Raw genomic sequence first — 18,297 nt, forward strand, 5'->3', positions numbered from 1 at the left:
CGTTGAAAGACATAGCAGTCCGCTCATTATACTCTCTTTATCCCTTTTGAATAATACGGAGAGAATTACATGTTTATAAAATTCAGGAAGAAGAGATCTGATCATTTTTTATTTCTTTCATTCATATCTTATTCTCTGAAACTTTTGTTTATTGAAATTCAATGTAGTTAATCTTCATTTCCAACGGAACGTCATGAGAAAACGCAAGGCTTGTAAAAAAAAAGCAGAAGCATGGCAAGATCTGATTAAGTGAGAAAGGTAATAACTTGTTCTCGATTGATTTCAGTAATTGAGCATCTCTGATCGCGTCAAAAGTGACGACAGTTGTAGCGAGCGAAAATAAACATTCTCCGCTTGTTTATCCTCGCCGTGACGCGAATCGTGCCATATACATCACAGAGGCGTACCTCTTTGCCAAAGTTAAGGACAAGATTCTATAATTACAGACGTATGCGAGAAGTATGAGAGTTTCGCGATCGTTGTTCTCAGACACCTACAAATACACCATAACATTCTGCCCGTCATAGGTGCATCCTGTATACAGAAAATCAAGTTCTATCCACACCTAATAACACTGTTTTACTTGTTGTTCTTCTTCTTATTATTATTATTATTGTTGTTGTTGTTGTTGTTGTCGTCGTTGTTTTTATTTCTGTCTTCAGATATACATGATATCATTTGCAAGAAAAATGCATATATACGGTATGAAGTAACGGGGTATTGCCTGTTCAGCCATATTTGCAAAATACGACTGTTCTTCCATCAGGGTTTACTTTTCGGAGATATGACAAAGACGATAACTATGATTATCCGGTAAGAGGGTGACAACAAAAATGACAATAATATCCAACCAGTACTTTAGTAATCCCACCACAAGATAAGGAAAATATCCCTCTTTCTCCACCTCGCCTTCCATAGAGGATGAATTGAGTGGTTCTATTTATGGATAACATGATTATATTTTCACTTTTCATCAGCTTCAAGGAAATCATTACATGTTGCAGATACAATTGTAATTACAACGGTCCATATTTGTATTTTGAAAAACCAATAAATGCGAATTGCAAAAATGAACAACTTAATAACGAGAGCGGCTGTTCTTGACCGTCAAACGCAATAATCCCTTTATGGAAGTATTTAGACGCCTGAAAGTGGTTGGGTATTAAATTTTAGCCACGCTTCTTTCTCTTATCGTCTTCCAGGTTTGTCCACCTTCTCTCCTGAATGGTAAGTAATTCTCTCCGTCTCTTCCGGAATCACGTGACATGGTTACGCTCATAACACCTCAATCTATGCGATCATTCGACCCGAAGTATATATCCGATGTAAAGATACCCGAAACATGATTATATCTCATAATATTATATACGTAATTTTTATTATCCGATCCATTATCCGATCGGATCATCCGATCCGAGGAATATCCATTGTTGTCATGATTCGACTCGGGAAATCACCTTTATTGCCCCAACATTAATGATGGCACTAGATGTTATAATCCTCTGAAACATACGTGCGTGTGTATGTGTGTGTGTGTGTGCGTGTGTGTGTGTGTGTGTGTGTGTGGGTGTGTGTGTGCGTGGATGTGTGTATGTGTGTGTGTGTGTGTGTGTGTGGGTGTGTGTGTCATTATACCTCTATTCTTCGTAGAATGTCTGTAACGGCTGAAACTTCAGAATCTTGTCGCGCACTAAAATACTAATGTCGTAAAACGAAATGTACTGGATTGATGACTAAAATTTATAAAACAAAAGCCAATCAGAGTGAAAAATAATGTCAGCTCATTGTTTACATTTTGAGCATTTTATCTAATGATGTCAACATAAAAGTAGCATTCATCATGCATGTTCTAGATCGAGCTGTTTACTTTAATTATTATCATCATCTATACTTTATGAACATCAAAACTACTGTCTTGTCAAATAAATGGAGCAGTGATTTTAAATCGTGCAAACTTGCTAGCTGTGTTAGTTGAAAGACTGCATAATTCAAGGGAAAACTTTTGTTGTGAATTTTTTTTCTCTTGGAAAAGGCAGGGGGTGTCATGAGCTATTTCCATTTGAAGCTATTGCTTGTGACATAAACACGACCAACGAGTTTTGTTTTTTTCCTTTTGTAAGTTGCAGTTCATCTAAGCGTCTCAATGTTAATGACAAACTATTCAAAAGAAGGCAAAATGTCCACATCAGCGCTGCGCTACACAACATAAACACGAATAATCCTTTGTCACCTATTTTGGTCAGATGGTTCAAATAGAAAACGGACATCATGAAAGTGGCGCCAAAACAGATAATGTGGGGGCACTGTGGCATGGTGGATGGGACTGCTGACTTTCAATTAGAGGTCCCGAGTTCGAATCCCGTCCAGTGCTTACGTCTTTGGACAAGATGTTTTTACCCACCACGTCACTCTCGACCAAGGTGTACATGGTACTTAGCAATGCTTATCGGGTAATCATAATGCCAGGGTCCTCTGGTACAACAGAGGAAACACTGAAAAAGCTACCCTGGATAAAGAAGACAGCATTGTTATCATTATCAATATTATTTTAATAATCATGTCGATCAAAACAGGAGACTGTTAATCTACTACGGATTTGTCACATCCGGTTAAATAAAGATATGCGGCTATGAGTGTGAAGGCCACGCATATACCGGCGCTATAGGATCCGTTCCTCGCCCGACGCTAAATTCGGCAGAAGTTTTTTCATGAATATCTGACGAGGCAATTACGTCAGTATGATCCTCACAGGCGCGAGCCGGATTATAGTTGGCGAAGCTTTCCGCGGCGATGCGTAATACCTCGTCAATTCCCCGGTACCAACTCCGCCACATTCATACATGACAAGGAATGCTCTGCCCCACCCAAAGTTTACGGTTCATGGCCCACGAATGGCAACATACGTGAGGGAAGTACATACTCGATACGACGATTTCGGCTACTTTCCTTATCGATCAACGAAGTGCGTAATTCGACTCTACGTCTGGCTGCCGTCCTGCGTGATATGTCATACGATATAGCGTTATTACAGCACTCACTGGTCCTGAATTCAGACTCGACAATCTCTTGCAAAGCTAACGCTAGAGGGCAGACTTTGTTTTCTTGCGCCGCAGAGCTCCTTTGATTCTGTATAGCCATTGCATAAAACCAGTTCAATTTGAAAGGATGAAAATATGATTTAGAATGTAGGTCACGTTCTAGGGCAAGACGTCTCTGAATGCACAGCTGAATAAGAGCAATCCTGCCCAAACTAACCATTTGTAGCATGACGGTACAAACTATAGCTGTAGGGAACACAGCCTCTCACATTAACGGGATATGGTATAATTTTGGTTGAGATGGAAATTCAGGTTCTAACTTTTTGCGAGATAAAAAAACCCTACTTAATTGAAATATTAAAGAGGAAATAATTCTAGGAAAAAACTCGCCTTTGAAATGGCTGCCATATTAGCCAAAAATAAGGTGAATCAAAAGTGGTTCCAATGAAAGGTGGGTCCCACCTTTTATTAGGACCTGCTTGTATATCAATATCTCAGCCATTTCAAAACCGATTTTTCATCAAATAACTTTTCATTCCTCCTAGAATATGTATGCTCTTTATCTACTACATCAAATAAGTGGTTTCTAATAATTATCTCGCAAAAATCTGAATCCCCATCTCTTCCAAAACTACACTATCCCTTTAAGCCTTTTCGGAAGACTATTGGTTGAGAAAGCCCCCAGTGTCCACATTTATTATTTAAGTTATTATCCAAGTGTTATGTTGTTTGCCAGTTCGCTTTCGGTTCGCGGAGAATTCGGGTTTTCGAGCGGAGATGGCACTCGGCCATGTTGATAAGGACGTATATAGCAGACAGACGATTAAGTGCAAGGTCAACCTTATTGGACCATCAAAAAAACGGCTTATACATCGCATCGACGCCGCGTTAACTGGTCATCTTTCGATCAAATGTCATGTCCATATTTTGCAATTGTTTGAGATATTTCGTGTATTTCTTTTCCTCAGTTTTGCTTTCTGACGAGATTTGATTTTGAAGATCTTGCTTCCAAAAGGCGCTGAATCCATTGAAAAATGCCAAATTTAGCGCCTTTTGGAAGAAAGCTCTTCATTTGTGATAATCATTTTGCTTATTAACCTTTTTGATTGAGAGCGAGGGAATCACTTAACTGGCTCTCTGAAGCCTTCTATGGATATTCCAATTCTATAAATTCAAGGAGTTATTACAAAGAATACAGAACACACAACGGGCGACACTTGTTGTAAGGGATTGTCGCGTGGTTCATCTACTTTAGCTTTTGACTACGTTTTGGATGTGTCCACTCGAGAAATGGCTTTGCGTTTTTAACTGCAACAGCGGGTTTCGTCTTCGATCGTGAGCTTTCATTCTATCAAACGCGCTACCGGGGTGAGAAACGAAAGGTATGACACAAAATAAACAAAAAGGATGAGAATGATTTTATGTTCTTTAAAACACTGCCCTCTCTATGACCGCTTGTGTCGTCAACAATAGGGCAGCTGATGCAATATCCAAACAGCTTCTTCCTTGGCTGCATGACATTTTTTTCTTATCCGGCTTTGTTTAGAAAAGTGAATTCGCCCCATTTGAGTCCATCTACGCAATAAAGACAGATGCGCAGAGCCTGGAGAGTTATGACGAAATAAGAGCTTGGTGACCTCGTACTATTGACAACTGAGTCTACGTATAAATTTGCAAACAGGGGAGTGATGTCCATAGATACCAAAAATAAACTGAACTCTAAGAAGCATTGCGAGGTGCTCATTCGGGCCCATCTCCAGATATGGAAATCGGCTCAGCCTTTGGAGTTTCGGATCCAACGCGACGTTCAGCCAGCAGCCCGGCTGCGTGTTTTTTTTAGACGGCACAGATTGGGGACCTTAACCCTAACCCTAACCCTAACCCTAACCCCAACCCCAACCCCAACCCTAACCATAACCATAATCATAACCCTAACCCTAACCCTAACCCTAACCCTAAACCTAACCCTAACCTAAACCCTAACCCTAAACCCTAACCCAACGTGTTTCCCATAGGTTTAATACGCGCCATGCCCCAATCTGTGCCGTCTAAAAAATAAAAAAAAAACGCAGCCCGGCTTGGCAGGTCATTCGCTTGCTCGAAGTCTCACCATGAGCTTAAAACGTGGCGAAGATCCAAACAAACAAACAAACAAACAAACAACAACAGCGAGCGTTCAAAAATGTCTCTGACATATAAAGCACTTCAAGCCATATTAAAAATGTACAATGGCCCTTAGCATGCCCGCCGATGAACTCCGGATAAGCCAATTCGGGAACGGGAAAGGGCCATTTGTACCAACAGGGCATGTTGATTTGTAAATTCAGTTTTGAGATTAGCATTTTGTGATGTAATGATTATTCAAGTAATCCTATAACAATGCTTGCAAGAAAATCCACCTGACATCATATGTGGTTTCTGGCAATATCAATAGAACGATTGCTAATACATGCAATGCAAGATAATGAAATGGATGCTTTCCCAGATGTTAGTTGATGGAACATTATGGTCACCTATGGAAATTCACCCTTGTTTGAACGTACTTGACGAATTCCATAAGTTGTTGAGTTAGACAAGCCTACGCATTATGCATTTTATGTCGCTTCCAAAACAAGTGATGTACCTAACCAACTGAGAAAAAGGAAAGGTCATTTGCAGCCAGTGGCGGGTTCAGAGGGGGTACAACGGGTGCGCCCCCCCCCCCTCTTTATTTGTTGTTAAAACAAAAGAAATAAAAAGAAAGAAATGAGATGAAACCCGGAAGTAGCACCAGAAATATTGTTTGCGCCTCCCCCTCCCCCCTTTACGGAATTCCTGGATCCGCCCCTGGCACCCATGTGCACATGAGCTAACTCTGAACTGGCTTTTCGCAGTAGCGTGAGATTCGCGAAATGCTTTTCGACGGTAAACAACTACGCTGCATGTGACAATCGGTGAACGGAGGAATCCCATCATAAAACATTGTTTTTACAACATTATTGAAGCTTGCACAACCTCTAATTCACTCCTCTGATTTCGGCTGTCATAAATACTTTCCTACCTGTTGTGTGTCCCGTCCTAGTACTGATTTCAGTCAAAACCACCAGGCAGGAAATCCCTGTGACCTGAAACTGTCAAATAAAAACAAAACAAATGTGAACTCAATACGAGGGCCTATTCAACGTCTTCCTTGAAAATATGCCAAGGAAAGTGTTTGCCAACATCACAGGCAAAATTGCAGCGAGTAGACTATAATCTTTTGACTCTCATTTCTCGCACTGGAGATGTTTAAACTGACACTCGCAGATGTATAAAATATGCAACTACGAGGTTAGTCGACCTCGGATAAGTTGAAGAATCGGCTAAATCGAAGGTCATTTCAAGTCCTCTTCTCTTTATATGCCATTGGTTTTAATCCCTTATACGTCGATTTTATATATAATACTATAATATAATATTATAATATAATACACATACACACACACACACATATATATATATATATATATATATATATATATATATATACTCCAAGGTTAAATGCAATATATCACAATGGCAACTTTTCCAGGTATTTGTAAATTTTCATGAGATGATTTGTACACATGAACAGAGAGACCTTCAGAAAGAAAAATGCATGTACATAACAAACCGTTTTTATCTCTTTGTCAATGTTTTGAGGTATCAATGCATTTCCAAATATCTTATCCAGTTGTGTGTGATTTGGGGTTGTTCTTTAATCAGAATGCGACACTGAATATACTAAGCCACATGACTATTGCTACGGGTAGGGCCTACATGAATTTTACAGTAGGTCTATAGAGCTACTTAGCCGGAAGACTACCAGATATTCGGTATGCATGTTTACCCTATACTACGGCTGATTTTGCGCATGCGTCACCTTAAAACATTCTGGTGGTCATACGTTCAGCGTGGGTGTGCTTAAAAACGTGGTAATCTATAAATCGCAAGTAAGCAACAACAATAAAAAATATATATGTTGTATTACTCAGCACTTCAGTTGGGAAGGAGCAGACTATGAGATTAGGATGAAAGACAGAATTGACTGTAATTATGAAAGTTGTGTAAAGGGATTATCGTCACTACATGAAAAAATTACAATCATAAATACAGTCGTAAGTAACGGACTTACCGATGCTCCGGTGAGGCGTTGTTTCCGGATGCACCCGACAAGGAAGCAAAAAATGCGGCAATAAAAATGCGATTGTCAAACTCACCGGTGAAGAAATCTCTAGAACTCCATCTTCTCTTGCTGCGAAGAAATCTGCACTGCCCTTACACTCTCGAATGTGGTTCAAAATGGAAACCAAAGTTTCATTTGAGAAACTTTAGAATCAAGCCGCGGTTGCGACTTCCCATTTGCCATGACGCAAATTCCAGCGCGGGGGGGGGGGGGGAGACTTTTAATGGAGCTGATCTGCGGTCTAGAGAGATTCTAAACATTGTTAAGGGATACATTTCTTTCAGTAATGCACACATGCGGTTTTGTGAGCACATTCATGAAACTTTGAAAATTAATTTAAAAGTTGTTTCGACTTTCCAAGAGTTCAGTTGCAAGAGCTGAATTCATAGCATTTGCTTTTTATAATCATATTCGCCCAGACGCAAAATCAAATTTGCAAAGCAGCAATTTGATATGTATGAACATGGTTTTACATATCCATTCAATTTTTTTTTTACATAACGAAGCATTTGTAACAATGTAATAAACACATAATTATGACAGCACATGAAATATGTTAAGCTTTAAAGAAGTAAGATTGGGGAGTCCACATTTTGTTGGCGATCATCTTCGTTTTGAAAGTCCTGAACGACTTAGAAAGGGACGGCGGAGTTTAAGAGTATTAAGTCATATCTTCCCCATCGCACTCAACCCCAATCACCCTAAAAAATACACACACACACACATACACACACCGTAAACAAACATACACAACGAGGCGAATTAAAATATAATGGTCATCATTGTTTATGAATTTATTGTTTTGGAATTTACTAATTCCTTCTTGTCCGCCTCTACCTTATATTCACATCCTACACTTCCATCTTCAGGTTTCTTCCATGTCTTCTTCTAATCTTGCTGTTTTTCATTCTTCAATCTTCATTTTCATTCTCCTCTTTTTCCCTCATCTTCTGCGTACTTTTATGAATTGATGCCAGTAATATCATTATTTCTATCATCTTTATTACCATTACTATCATACTCAAATAACATAACATATTTCTTTACTCATCACCTTCATCATCCTCATTCTCCTTCAGTTTCTTCTTCCTTTTCTTCTTCTTCTTCTTCTTCTTCTTCTACTTCTTCTTCTTCTTGTTCTTCTTCATCATCTTCTTCTTCTTCATCATCATCTTCTTCTTCTTCATCTTCTTCTTCTTCTTCATCTTCTTCTTCATCATCTTCTTCTTCTTCTTCATCTTCTTCTTCTTCTTCATCTTCTTCTTCTTCTTCTTCTTCATCTTCTTCTTCTTCTTCATCATCATCTTCTTCTAGTTGTTCTTGTTCTTCTTCTTTTTCTTCTTCTTCCTTTTCTTCTTCATCATCATCTTCTTCTTCTTCTTCTTCTTCTTCATCATCTTCTTCTTCTTCTTCCTTTGCCCGTTCACTTTCCTTCTTTGTCTTTGTCTTCGTTATGCTTGGCAGCCTCACTTTGATAATAAGAGACAAAGCCGCCTTGTCGTACCCTAATCAGAGGAGGCCCCATCCGAACCCAAGATTATGCGAAATTCTCCCGTGGTGTTGTCATTGATCGATCGACAAAACTTTCAGAAGAATCAGTTAATCGAAGCAGACCTACTTTAAACATCAATTTGCTTGCAGTTAATTTTAAGGGTCATTACGAACCAGTGATGGAACTCTTAAACAAAAGCAAAGCTACGATTAACTTTAATACCATAAAGTTATCGGCGTTATCTTTTGTGTGTGTGTGTGTGGGGGGGGGGGGGGCTCTTGCAAAATGGGATGAGTCTGTTACCCCATATTCATTACCCAATGATCCGGAAATCTCATCAAAACAAGCCCATGCCACATATGATACTTCACAATAATAGCCAGATTGAATACGGGAAGTGCGTTTGCTATTTAGATCTGGGGCAAGCCGGTAAGATATATCCAATTGATTCTCCTTTTTTCTTCTTTTTCCTTTTTTGAGGGCATAACTGGTTCGTGATTGTCAAGGGCGAGACAGTCTTGTGGGCAATCAAGATCACCCTAGAAAAATACACATGTCCTCGTGGGGATGGGTAGAGTCTCGTGAGTATTATCGCTGCAAGGATTATACAGACCACACGGTGATACAGTCATCTTCGATCGTACGCGCACTCATAACAAACATGCTCCACATCACACCCATACTCGTTTATGGAGGACACACTTCATACAACAAAGGAAAAAACAGAATCATGTTCCAGTTCACAGCAAATCCAAATAAAGCATGGGTAACATGATGACGCACTTTCCAATAGTACAGTGACATTCTTCAAACACATTTTTACACTCACCAGCACCCAGGTATATTAAAGTCAATCTCACGGAAGAATTGAACAGGAAACAAACATTTCAAACAGAAAATCACAAGAATGTTATCCATGCTGCGCATCCACTGATTGAAAAGATCTAGATCACATGCCCCTTCCCTTACCACCAATCGAAACCTGAAAGGGGCAGACTGGTGACCAATTCTCACTCACCGTTGGTGCGCGAGGGTGCATTGTGGGGACTGGGTGAGAAGAGGTCGTTGTCTTCCTCCTCCTCCTCCTCCTGCTCTTCCGCACCATCTTTGCCGGTCTTGAAGAGTTCATCATCGGAGTCCTCCTCCCCAAACAGACTGGAGCTCTGGCTCTTAACGGATCTGTGTCATCAGATGCAGATGAGGAGAATGAATATGGCAAAGTGTGTGTGTGTATGTATTTTGTACGATTTTTTTTTTTTTAATTGGGCAGTTTTCAGAGAAGGAAAAAACAGGTAAAATGTCTATTTATTGATATTCTTTTTTTTTCTTTTCGAGAAACAAGTAATGGAATGTGCCCAATTGCCTTGAGCAAACTATCCTGTCCCCATTTTGCGGGCATTTTGTGAGAATATTTGTGTATTAAAAAAAAAAAAACGGATTTTGGTTCTTTGGTTAAAAAAAAAAACAGTCATAATGTAAGATTGACATCATTTGTACAATGTTTTTGTATAAAGTGTTTTGTTTTATTTTTGTGAATATGAATGTGAATTTTGTGGTATTGAACAGAATTTGAATAAGGATTTTTTTTTTATGTATGTGTATGCACATTATATATTTGTGTGCATAATATGGTGTATGTAGAAATCCTTAACTAATTTCATCATGAAATTATTGAAGAAAACTATTTGCCATATAGCTATCTTAGAAATTTTATCTATATTTATGAAATTTACCTTACTGATACACATGTATGATTTTTATTCTCTTAACCTGCAGCTGTTTTGGAGTATTTCTATATTGTAGTATTTGTATCTTGTTTTATGTTGTATACATCAGGACCTTGATGTAAATCAGCTTTCTGGAATAAAGATGTTTCCATGAAAATAAAATGACACCTACACCAACTCCACAAATCTGACGACCAGAAGACTGCTTCAAGCTTCCGTGTGAGAAGAGACGACAGGTATCGAGTCTTTTAGCAGGGTCACAGAAAGGATGGATCAGGGACGGATCCAGGAATTCCATAAAGAGGGGGTGCCTTTACAAAACTAAAGACGGGCACATCCCGCTCGTATTTTGTCCTTTAATTTCTTTTGTTTAACAAAAAATAAAAAATAAAGAGGGGCGCACGTCTGGTGCGCTCCCCCTGGATCCGCCACTGTGGATTAGTTGGAATCCCTAATCTAACTCTGTATTAAACATCCAAGTTGATCTTTAATTGTAATAAAATCATATGTTTGCAAAATTACGGTTTGTCAGAAACATCAGTCTATATGGGAAGGATACACTTACTTTCTGGCCTTGATTCTGAGCGCCTTCAGGGCTGCACTACCATTATGATTCCCTTGCTGCCAGAACGAAATAATCCACACTTATTTTCTAGTATGGGAGTTGACAGTTTTTGGCAACTAGCCTCTCAGAAAGCTTTTCTGACAGAAAGTCATTTGATACCCCTTACAAGGATCTAGGCAGAATGAGTATTATTCCCTAAAAGTACATAAACATATTGGCATGAAATTTGATTTTTTTATCTATGTGATTTGATGCCCGTCACACAAAATGAATTGATATTGAATGTGAGTAGTTAATCATTTTGCATGGCAAATAGGAAAATTTGCATGGCTTTGGCATCTATCTAAGGACTAGCAGCATAAACAAAAAAAAATGCATAGTCATGGATTTTCAAGAGATAGGTGCAATTTTTTTTTCTTATAATTCAGACATATTGAGTACAAGCCACTGTCTTTAATTTCTCATTACATTCATACTTAGTTATCTTGATCAAATATCAATTTGAAATGTGCAATTGTTCTGAGATCAGTGCAATTGTTCTGAGATCAGTGCAACAATTACAAGGAAGTGTCCAAATTCAGAATTTTTTCCAGAAATATGATCAAATTTAGCACTTATTTTCTACAATTCTCTTCAACTGTTCTTTCCTTGAATGATCAGGCAATACTCAGTATACAAATGCAAGAAGTTGAATGTCATATTGCTGTTTTTGACAGTGGGTTTTCCCTCCCCTGATACCTGCTGATTCTTGAAATGATTACCATAGCAACAAGGCTTAAGGTCAGTTCCTGTTTAGACAGACTAACATTTATGACCACTTGGCTCTTCCGCCTAAGCATCATACACCATCTGACTTTTTTCTGTACCTCTGAGCAAGGCTGACTTTTGAAAAACTTTCCTTAAGCAGTACAAGGTAAGATTATCTTTTAAAGAAAAATAATAATAATGATAAAAAATGACATTGACATGATGTGCTGTGCTAACAGCTTAAACCCCCCCCCCCCATCAGCTAAATTTACAATGGAAATATGGAGCAAGGGTAATAAACAGAACTGCCTTTCTAGGGTCAATTTGACATTTTGCCTATAATTATGTGTGATGTGTATCTAAAATTTACTGATTTTTATGCACTATATCAGAGCATTTAATGGAAAATCCAATTTGCAGTAATAGAGGCTTTTAATACTATATGGGTGATGTGGCTGTTCTGAAAATAATCTAACCTCCCTCAGGTACATATTATGGTAACTTTGCCAGAACAAAACATGGCAAGGTTCATGCAGGAGAAGGGAGGCTTTAATTGTTAATTTGTGGGGTTTGTGTGGCCGTTCTGGTCACAGATCCAACCTCCCTCTGATATTCATAAATTTAAAAAACATTGTTTAGAAGAGCATATCAGGACAAGGTCAATTTGAGAGGAAGACAAACTGATTATTTTTGATAGTGCGGTAGCAATTTAGGCAGCAGGTTTGCCCTGTCTTTTATAGTAACATTATCATACTACATCAGACAAAAGCAATGCAGGGCGAACTTACTCCTGGGTAGAAGACTAACTTTGTGGAGACATGTGGCTCTTCTGGCAATAAGATTAACTCCCCTCTGATATGTGAAAGCAAAAAAAAAAAAATGACAAGGTTATTTCTGGCATGAGGAATAACTTCAGTAGGCGTTTTCACATCAGCCCGATGTTTCGAAATAGCGCGCTATTTTCTGACTTGGGAAATAGGAAAATATCTCGAGCTTGGATTTTTATCGGGCTGATGTGAAAATGCCTAGTGTGTTTCTGAGGTTTAGAGGCTATTCCAGCACTAGGTTTGTCCCCCCTGTTTATGTCTTTTTTTTTGTTTTTATTTTTTGTTTTTACTGATCTCAATGCAACAAGAGATATGAAAAGGCCAGTTATTGGGTAAGGAAACACTCACTTTGTTGGTGAGGTGGTAGCGCTGATTCTGTCTTTCTCCTGATTCTTCTCATCTCCCTCCCTTTTTTCTCCACCTTCAACTGCCTCAATCTTTTCATGCCTCACACCTGCAGGTAAGAGACAAAACAAAAAGAAAAAGAGTCAGGTATGACTGCACTAATGCATATTTTTTCTAACATTCAAAAGTATTTCACCAGACAATATCAGTACTCACCAACAAAACATCTCATTCAATTGGCATGTAATTATGATTGCAACCATTAGCCTTTTTTATGACATGAGAGACTTTAAAGTGTATCTGTACACAGAAATTTAGTTTTCTGACATTGTAGGTTATTGTACTGGCAATATCCATGTGAAATATAAGAGTGCAACGTTACTCACATACAGAGATCTAGCAATATATAAAGAGATATAGAGCAATCTCTAAACTGCCAAAAATTACATGCGCCTTGATCTAAGAGAAGTAGCCTGGCGTTATCAACTGCATTCGATTGTGTAGTTCAATAATTTTCTGTACGATCAGTGTACTACGATACTCTCAAAACACGAAAATGCACGCAAATGTCCACGTACGCAGCTAGGTTGTGCTGCCACGCCGCGCCGCCCCAGGCCACTGACCAAGCAGCCGCGGCATCATACTCATGCGGATGCATATATGGTTCGATGAGGTGATACTGATAGACAGTATTCGACGTAGCTGTGTGCAGATGGAGGCGAACGAAGGAAACATGCACACACCGATGGTCTATGCGCGGCTACTATTTTCAGACCTGGCTACTATTGCAGCACGCACTAGTGCTTGCTGATATATTAAGATTAATATTTCGCAGTTTTGGGCATTTTTTGTGAGGGGATATAATTTTCTCTAGAGTTCTTAGGACATGCTCTCACACCTCTCAAATTTAGATTTTAGGGGAGAGATTCCCTTTAACATTCCATGAATTTCAAAGTTCATGTCCAAATGAGATTGAACTTCTGCTATTCAACTTGTTTACTCTGCTTAAACTCATTCAATTCAACTTGAACATGAAGTGCTTAATGTAATTTGTTTTTGATGGGAAAAAAAAATCAAGCCAAAAGATATGAATATTTCTCCAGGTCTGCTATGATTATATGTGTACTTGAACGAAGAGTCAAGTTTTATGCAGCTTGTGATACTCTTTGAGAAGCTGAAATGTCTATCTAGACAAGGTTGTAAAACCTGGACTATAAATAGGCACTGTTTGACCATTCACTTATTAGAAGCCTGAGCCAGTATGTGTTTAATCTGCGGGGAGTTAAAAAAACAATACAAGGTATCAACTGACTGATACATAGAGTTCCATGAGGAGATAGTATATGCTGAGAATCAGATCGATTCTGAAACAAATTCTCTTACCATGTCTGGATCTCTCTCTCTTTATCTCTCTTTCTTAGACAAAAGTATTGCTTTCCGTTCATCTGAACATAATATTTCAGTATTCTTCATTTCACGCTAATTCAATAGGACATTTGAATTAATGAAACTTTCCACACTGTAGAAATTTTGCTTCAACTTTTAGGGGCAGTGATTTTCCGTTTCAAAAAATTGCCTTTTCCGTTTCAGAAAATCATGAATTCCGTTTCAACATGGTGAAAAAACGGAAATTCCGTTTTCCCATAGTGAATTGTACATACAAAAAATGCAAATTCCGTTTACATGTATTTGCGTGCAAAAATGAACAAAAATTAAATGATTGCTATTTGAAGTTTGTGTACCTGTGTAATTGTGTATACATTCATACATGTTATTCATAGTGTATACCAGTACCTGATGATTTCCAACCTCTGTACCACACACCCATGAAGACAAATGAAATGAAACATCAGTATTACAATTTATCTATTTCGACTGTCAAAACATGCACAGGGCTCTCACTTAACTTTTTTCCTTGGTTGCCAGCCGGGCAACCTATAGAGTTTTTTAGGTGGCCAAATGGCGGTTTAGGTTGCCACAGTGATAATGTTCGAAGAGTATTGCATAATGTGTAAATCTGCAAGGTTAATTATGGCGATGATAAAGAGGGCTGTTTACACTGCTGTTTACACGACTGTTTACACTGCTGTCTACAAATTAGAAAAAAAAAATATACAAAGTGAAATAAGTCTCTGAGTCTCAACTAGTGACTTTATGCTAGTCAAGTGTTTTTATTCCTTTAGAAACTGCAAACAGAATACATGATAATCAGTTTAATAAGCAGTGTTGATAAAAACTTCAGCACTAAAAGAACGATCAATCTACCTAAATCTTTCTTCAGTCAATACATTGTAATCCAGTTAATCATGCCGTGCGACAGTACATATTTGTGTATCACTATCAAAGCCTGGCCTGCAGTATCAACAACTATCATTATGTCCTCTTTCTTGACTTGCTAGTCAAGTGACTTACAGTGTACTACTGTCTAGTCAAGTCTTTTTATTCCTTCAGAAGGTCTAAACAGATAAAAAATTTCAGCACTAAAGGAACAATCAATTTATCTTTCTTCAGTCAATAACCCAGACAAGAAACTAGCACTCATTTCACTCTGATCTTTCCCCCATTCTGGCCTCGGTCCCCCCCCCCCCCAAAAAAAAAAAAAACAAACAAAAAAACAAAACAAAACAAAACAAAAACCCGAGGAAAACACACACACATTACAACACAACAAAAACCTCTCCCCTACACCTTCCCGATTTCCGTGTTTCTGTCAGGTGAAACAACATGTTCAAATACATGTACAAGAATAAAACAACAGTAGATATTGATTGAAACTCAACACCCATTCATGCCAGCCAGGCCAGGCTTCCATGTAACTTCAAAGCACATTCCGACAGCTGGCTGGTTGGCAGAAGAATTTGCGCTCGCGTGTCAATTTCTCGACTGGAGAGAGGGCCTGGGAACAGCCCCTTTCCCTGTTCATCTCCAACACCCCAGACAGTTCATGACCTCCAAGAATGCGCCAGTACGCGCGGTTTCTTCTGTTGATTGGTCTCTCTCTCTCCACCCCACCCAAGTCTGGCATGGCACCTTGGCATCGTGGGATTTTTCTTTTTTCTGCGTGAACTTGGAGTTCACTCCTGAATCATGCATTGTGCGCAGGCTGTGCTCTACACACGACACATACAGTGGAGCAGGCAGGCATAGCAAAGTCACCACTCCACTCACCTGCTGACAGCTTACCGCGAGCAGAAAACAGTTAAGACAGTTAGACAGTTTCTTCTGTTGCCGCTACTTTTACTGCCAAAATACTGGCTTTATCATCACACATTATTCGGCGAGACACACATTGTGTTTTGGAATATAAATGGACTTTCTTCTATGGTTATGATTGTTGGTGTTGGATTGAGTAAGTGTTCAACAGTTATTGAAATCGTGACATCGCTAGATCTAACGCCGTTAGACATCGCTAGAACTTGCAACTAACAGTACACAACTTGGCTTAGAAACTCAGTTTCCGCAGTCTGTGAATATCGTGGACATGTAATAATGATTAATTCACAGTTCGATTTATTTTTACTCTTATGTGTTTTATTTTGTTGAAAAGTGATTTTCCGTGTGGAATATTTTTTCCGTTTCAAAAGGCCGTTTCCGCGTTTTCCGTCCGTTTTCCGCGATCGCGGAAAATCACTGTCCCTAAACTTTATACTATTAATATGTTTGTTCGTGTGTCTGTCTACTCATAAAACTGTACATCTGTCTACCTTTGTAGCTTCATATTATACATGAACCTAGCGACTGATCCATCTTTTTTGTATCTATCTATACATCTATCTATGAGATCTAAACATCTATTTATCTATCATTTTTATGTTCCTCAGCTAGTCTTTGCACAACAATAACTGGACTCTTTGTAAGCCCACACACTGATCCTCACTCCTTAGTACTGATATTTTTTGTCTCACCTATTAGGTTAATTCACAATCATTAATTTTATTCAGCAAACCAGAGTAATTCAAATGCTCTCAAGTCAGCTGGGATGCCTCCATTTCTAAGCAATGAAGTATTTAACCAACTGAAGACGGAGTGCATTTTGCTACAACATCCACTTCCCACAGACACCTGCCTGAGTATACTCGGGACTCGTCCTCAACGGGTTAAATCGAAAAAGATATCACAATGTCTACACCTTATCACACTCATATAAATGCTCTGGTGGACAGAAACAGTATGCAAAGTCATCATATGTTTCTAAATATTTTGTAATCCAAAATATTGAGGTGTGACTTGCCCATGCAGCTATTCAACTGGCATTACACAAATGATTGTTCTTAGAGTTTTGATTGCAAATTAAAGGGAATCATTTGCATTTTTGTGTATGCCATGTTGAAATCCCACATGAAGGTTAAAAAAAAAGAAAAAAGAATTAATTGCCAGATTTGTGTTCTCCCTCTCCAGTGACGATTAGATTAATGATACATATAACAAGGCTTCACAGTATCTGTTTTTTCTTTGGTGGCTAAAAGAAATTAAATTTGATATTTTGGTAACTGTGTTACTCAAAAATTAAATGTAGTCATCCGAAATAAAAGAAAACATAACAATTCCTTTATAATCTTAACTGCTTGATCGCGCCACCAAGAGATAACTTTTTGGAAGTTTGATGGCCTCACATTAAGTTTTGGTGGCCCCAGTCCACCAAGCTATCACTAATATGTTTTGCCCTGTATTTTCAGGATGCTGAAGTGATGCTGAACACGGAAAAGAGCTAGTATGGCATCTTGATTTTAAAAAAAGGATGATCTAGAACTGCATTGAGCACATCAAATCTTAACCCATTGAAGACGAGTCCCAAGTATACTTGGGCAGGTGTCTATGGGAAATGGGAGTTGTAGCAAAATCAGCCGGTCCTCAATGGGTTAAATTGGTCTCACCGAAGAACTCCAGGAGGATGTGTGAGCAGCAGACTTTTGGGGTGGAGGCGATGAAGTTCATCAGCTTGTCGAAGGCCGCCCTCCGCTGCTGGGGGGTGCTGTCCCTCACCATCAAAACCTTCTTGGGAAGGTCGGGGAAGATTGTTGCCGGGTAACGGTCGCTCATCGCCTTGTGAAGGGCTTCGAAGTCACCGTACCATTTAGGCACCTATAGACACAAACACAAACCGAAATTTTTTTTTTTTTTTTCCTGGTTGCTCTTGTTTTGTTTGTTTTTTCAATATCAGTATCTCAGCATGCAAGGGTCAAAAATTGCAGAGAATCAAGGATGGCATCCCAAAATTACAAGCACACTATCATATTTTCATTTCGTTGTCTAAACTGCCATGGACTATCAGAGAATGCCATGGTTGTTATTGTCACTATACTACTGAACTACTTTGCTGCTACTAATACTAGGACATACTACTACTTCCATCACTTCTACTACTACTACTAC

At 38.8% G+C, this 18,297-nt stretch overlaps 2 protein-coding genes across 2 annotated transcripts in view; both read right to left on the bottom strand.

Moving 5' to 3' along the window:
• Positions 1 to 6,149, bottom strand: part of LOC139729119 (growth hormone secretagogue receptor type 1-like) — a 223,050-nt gene extending 216,901 nt beyond the window's left edge. The window contains exon 1 of the mRNA XM_071640049.1: positions 6,079 to 6,149. The gene's annotated coding sequence lies outside the window, so the exon portion shown is untranslated. The remainder of the gene's footprint in view (positions 1 to 6,078) is intronic.
• Positions 1 to 17,929, bottom strand: part of LOC139729121 (uncharacterized) — a 295,278-nt gene extending 277,349 nt beyond the window's left edge. The window contains exons 1-3 of the mRNA XM_071640051.1: positions 17,799 to 17,929; positions 12,928 to 13,033; positions 9,732 to 9,892 (exon numbers count right to left, since the gene is read on the bottom strand). Of these exons, the coding sequence (XP_071496152.1) occupies positions 9,732 to 9,892; positions 12,928 to 13,033; positions 17,799 to 17,910 (379 nt within the window). The 5' untranslated portion in view covers positions 17,911 to 17,929. The remainder of the gene's footprint in view (positions 1 to 9,731; positions 9,893 to 12,927; positions 13,034 to 17,798) is intronic.
• Positions 17,930 to 18,297: the final 368 nt, after the last annotated feature.

Source organism: Diadema antillarum, unplaced genomic scaffold (genome assembly GCF_040938485.1).
Source record: "Diadema antillarum isolate AM-2024a unplaced genomic scaffold, OU_Dant_1.0 seq00000217_RagTag, whole genome shotgun sequence".
Taxonomy (NCBI): domain Eukaryota; kingdom Metazoa; phylum Echinodermata; class Echinoidea; order Diadematoida; family Diadematidae; genus Diadema; species Diadema antillarum.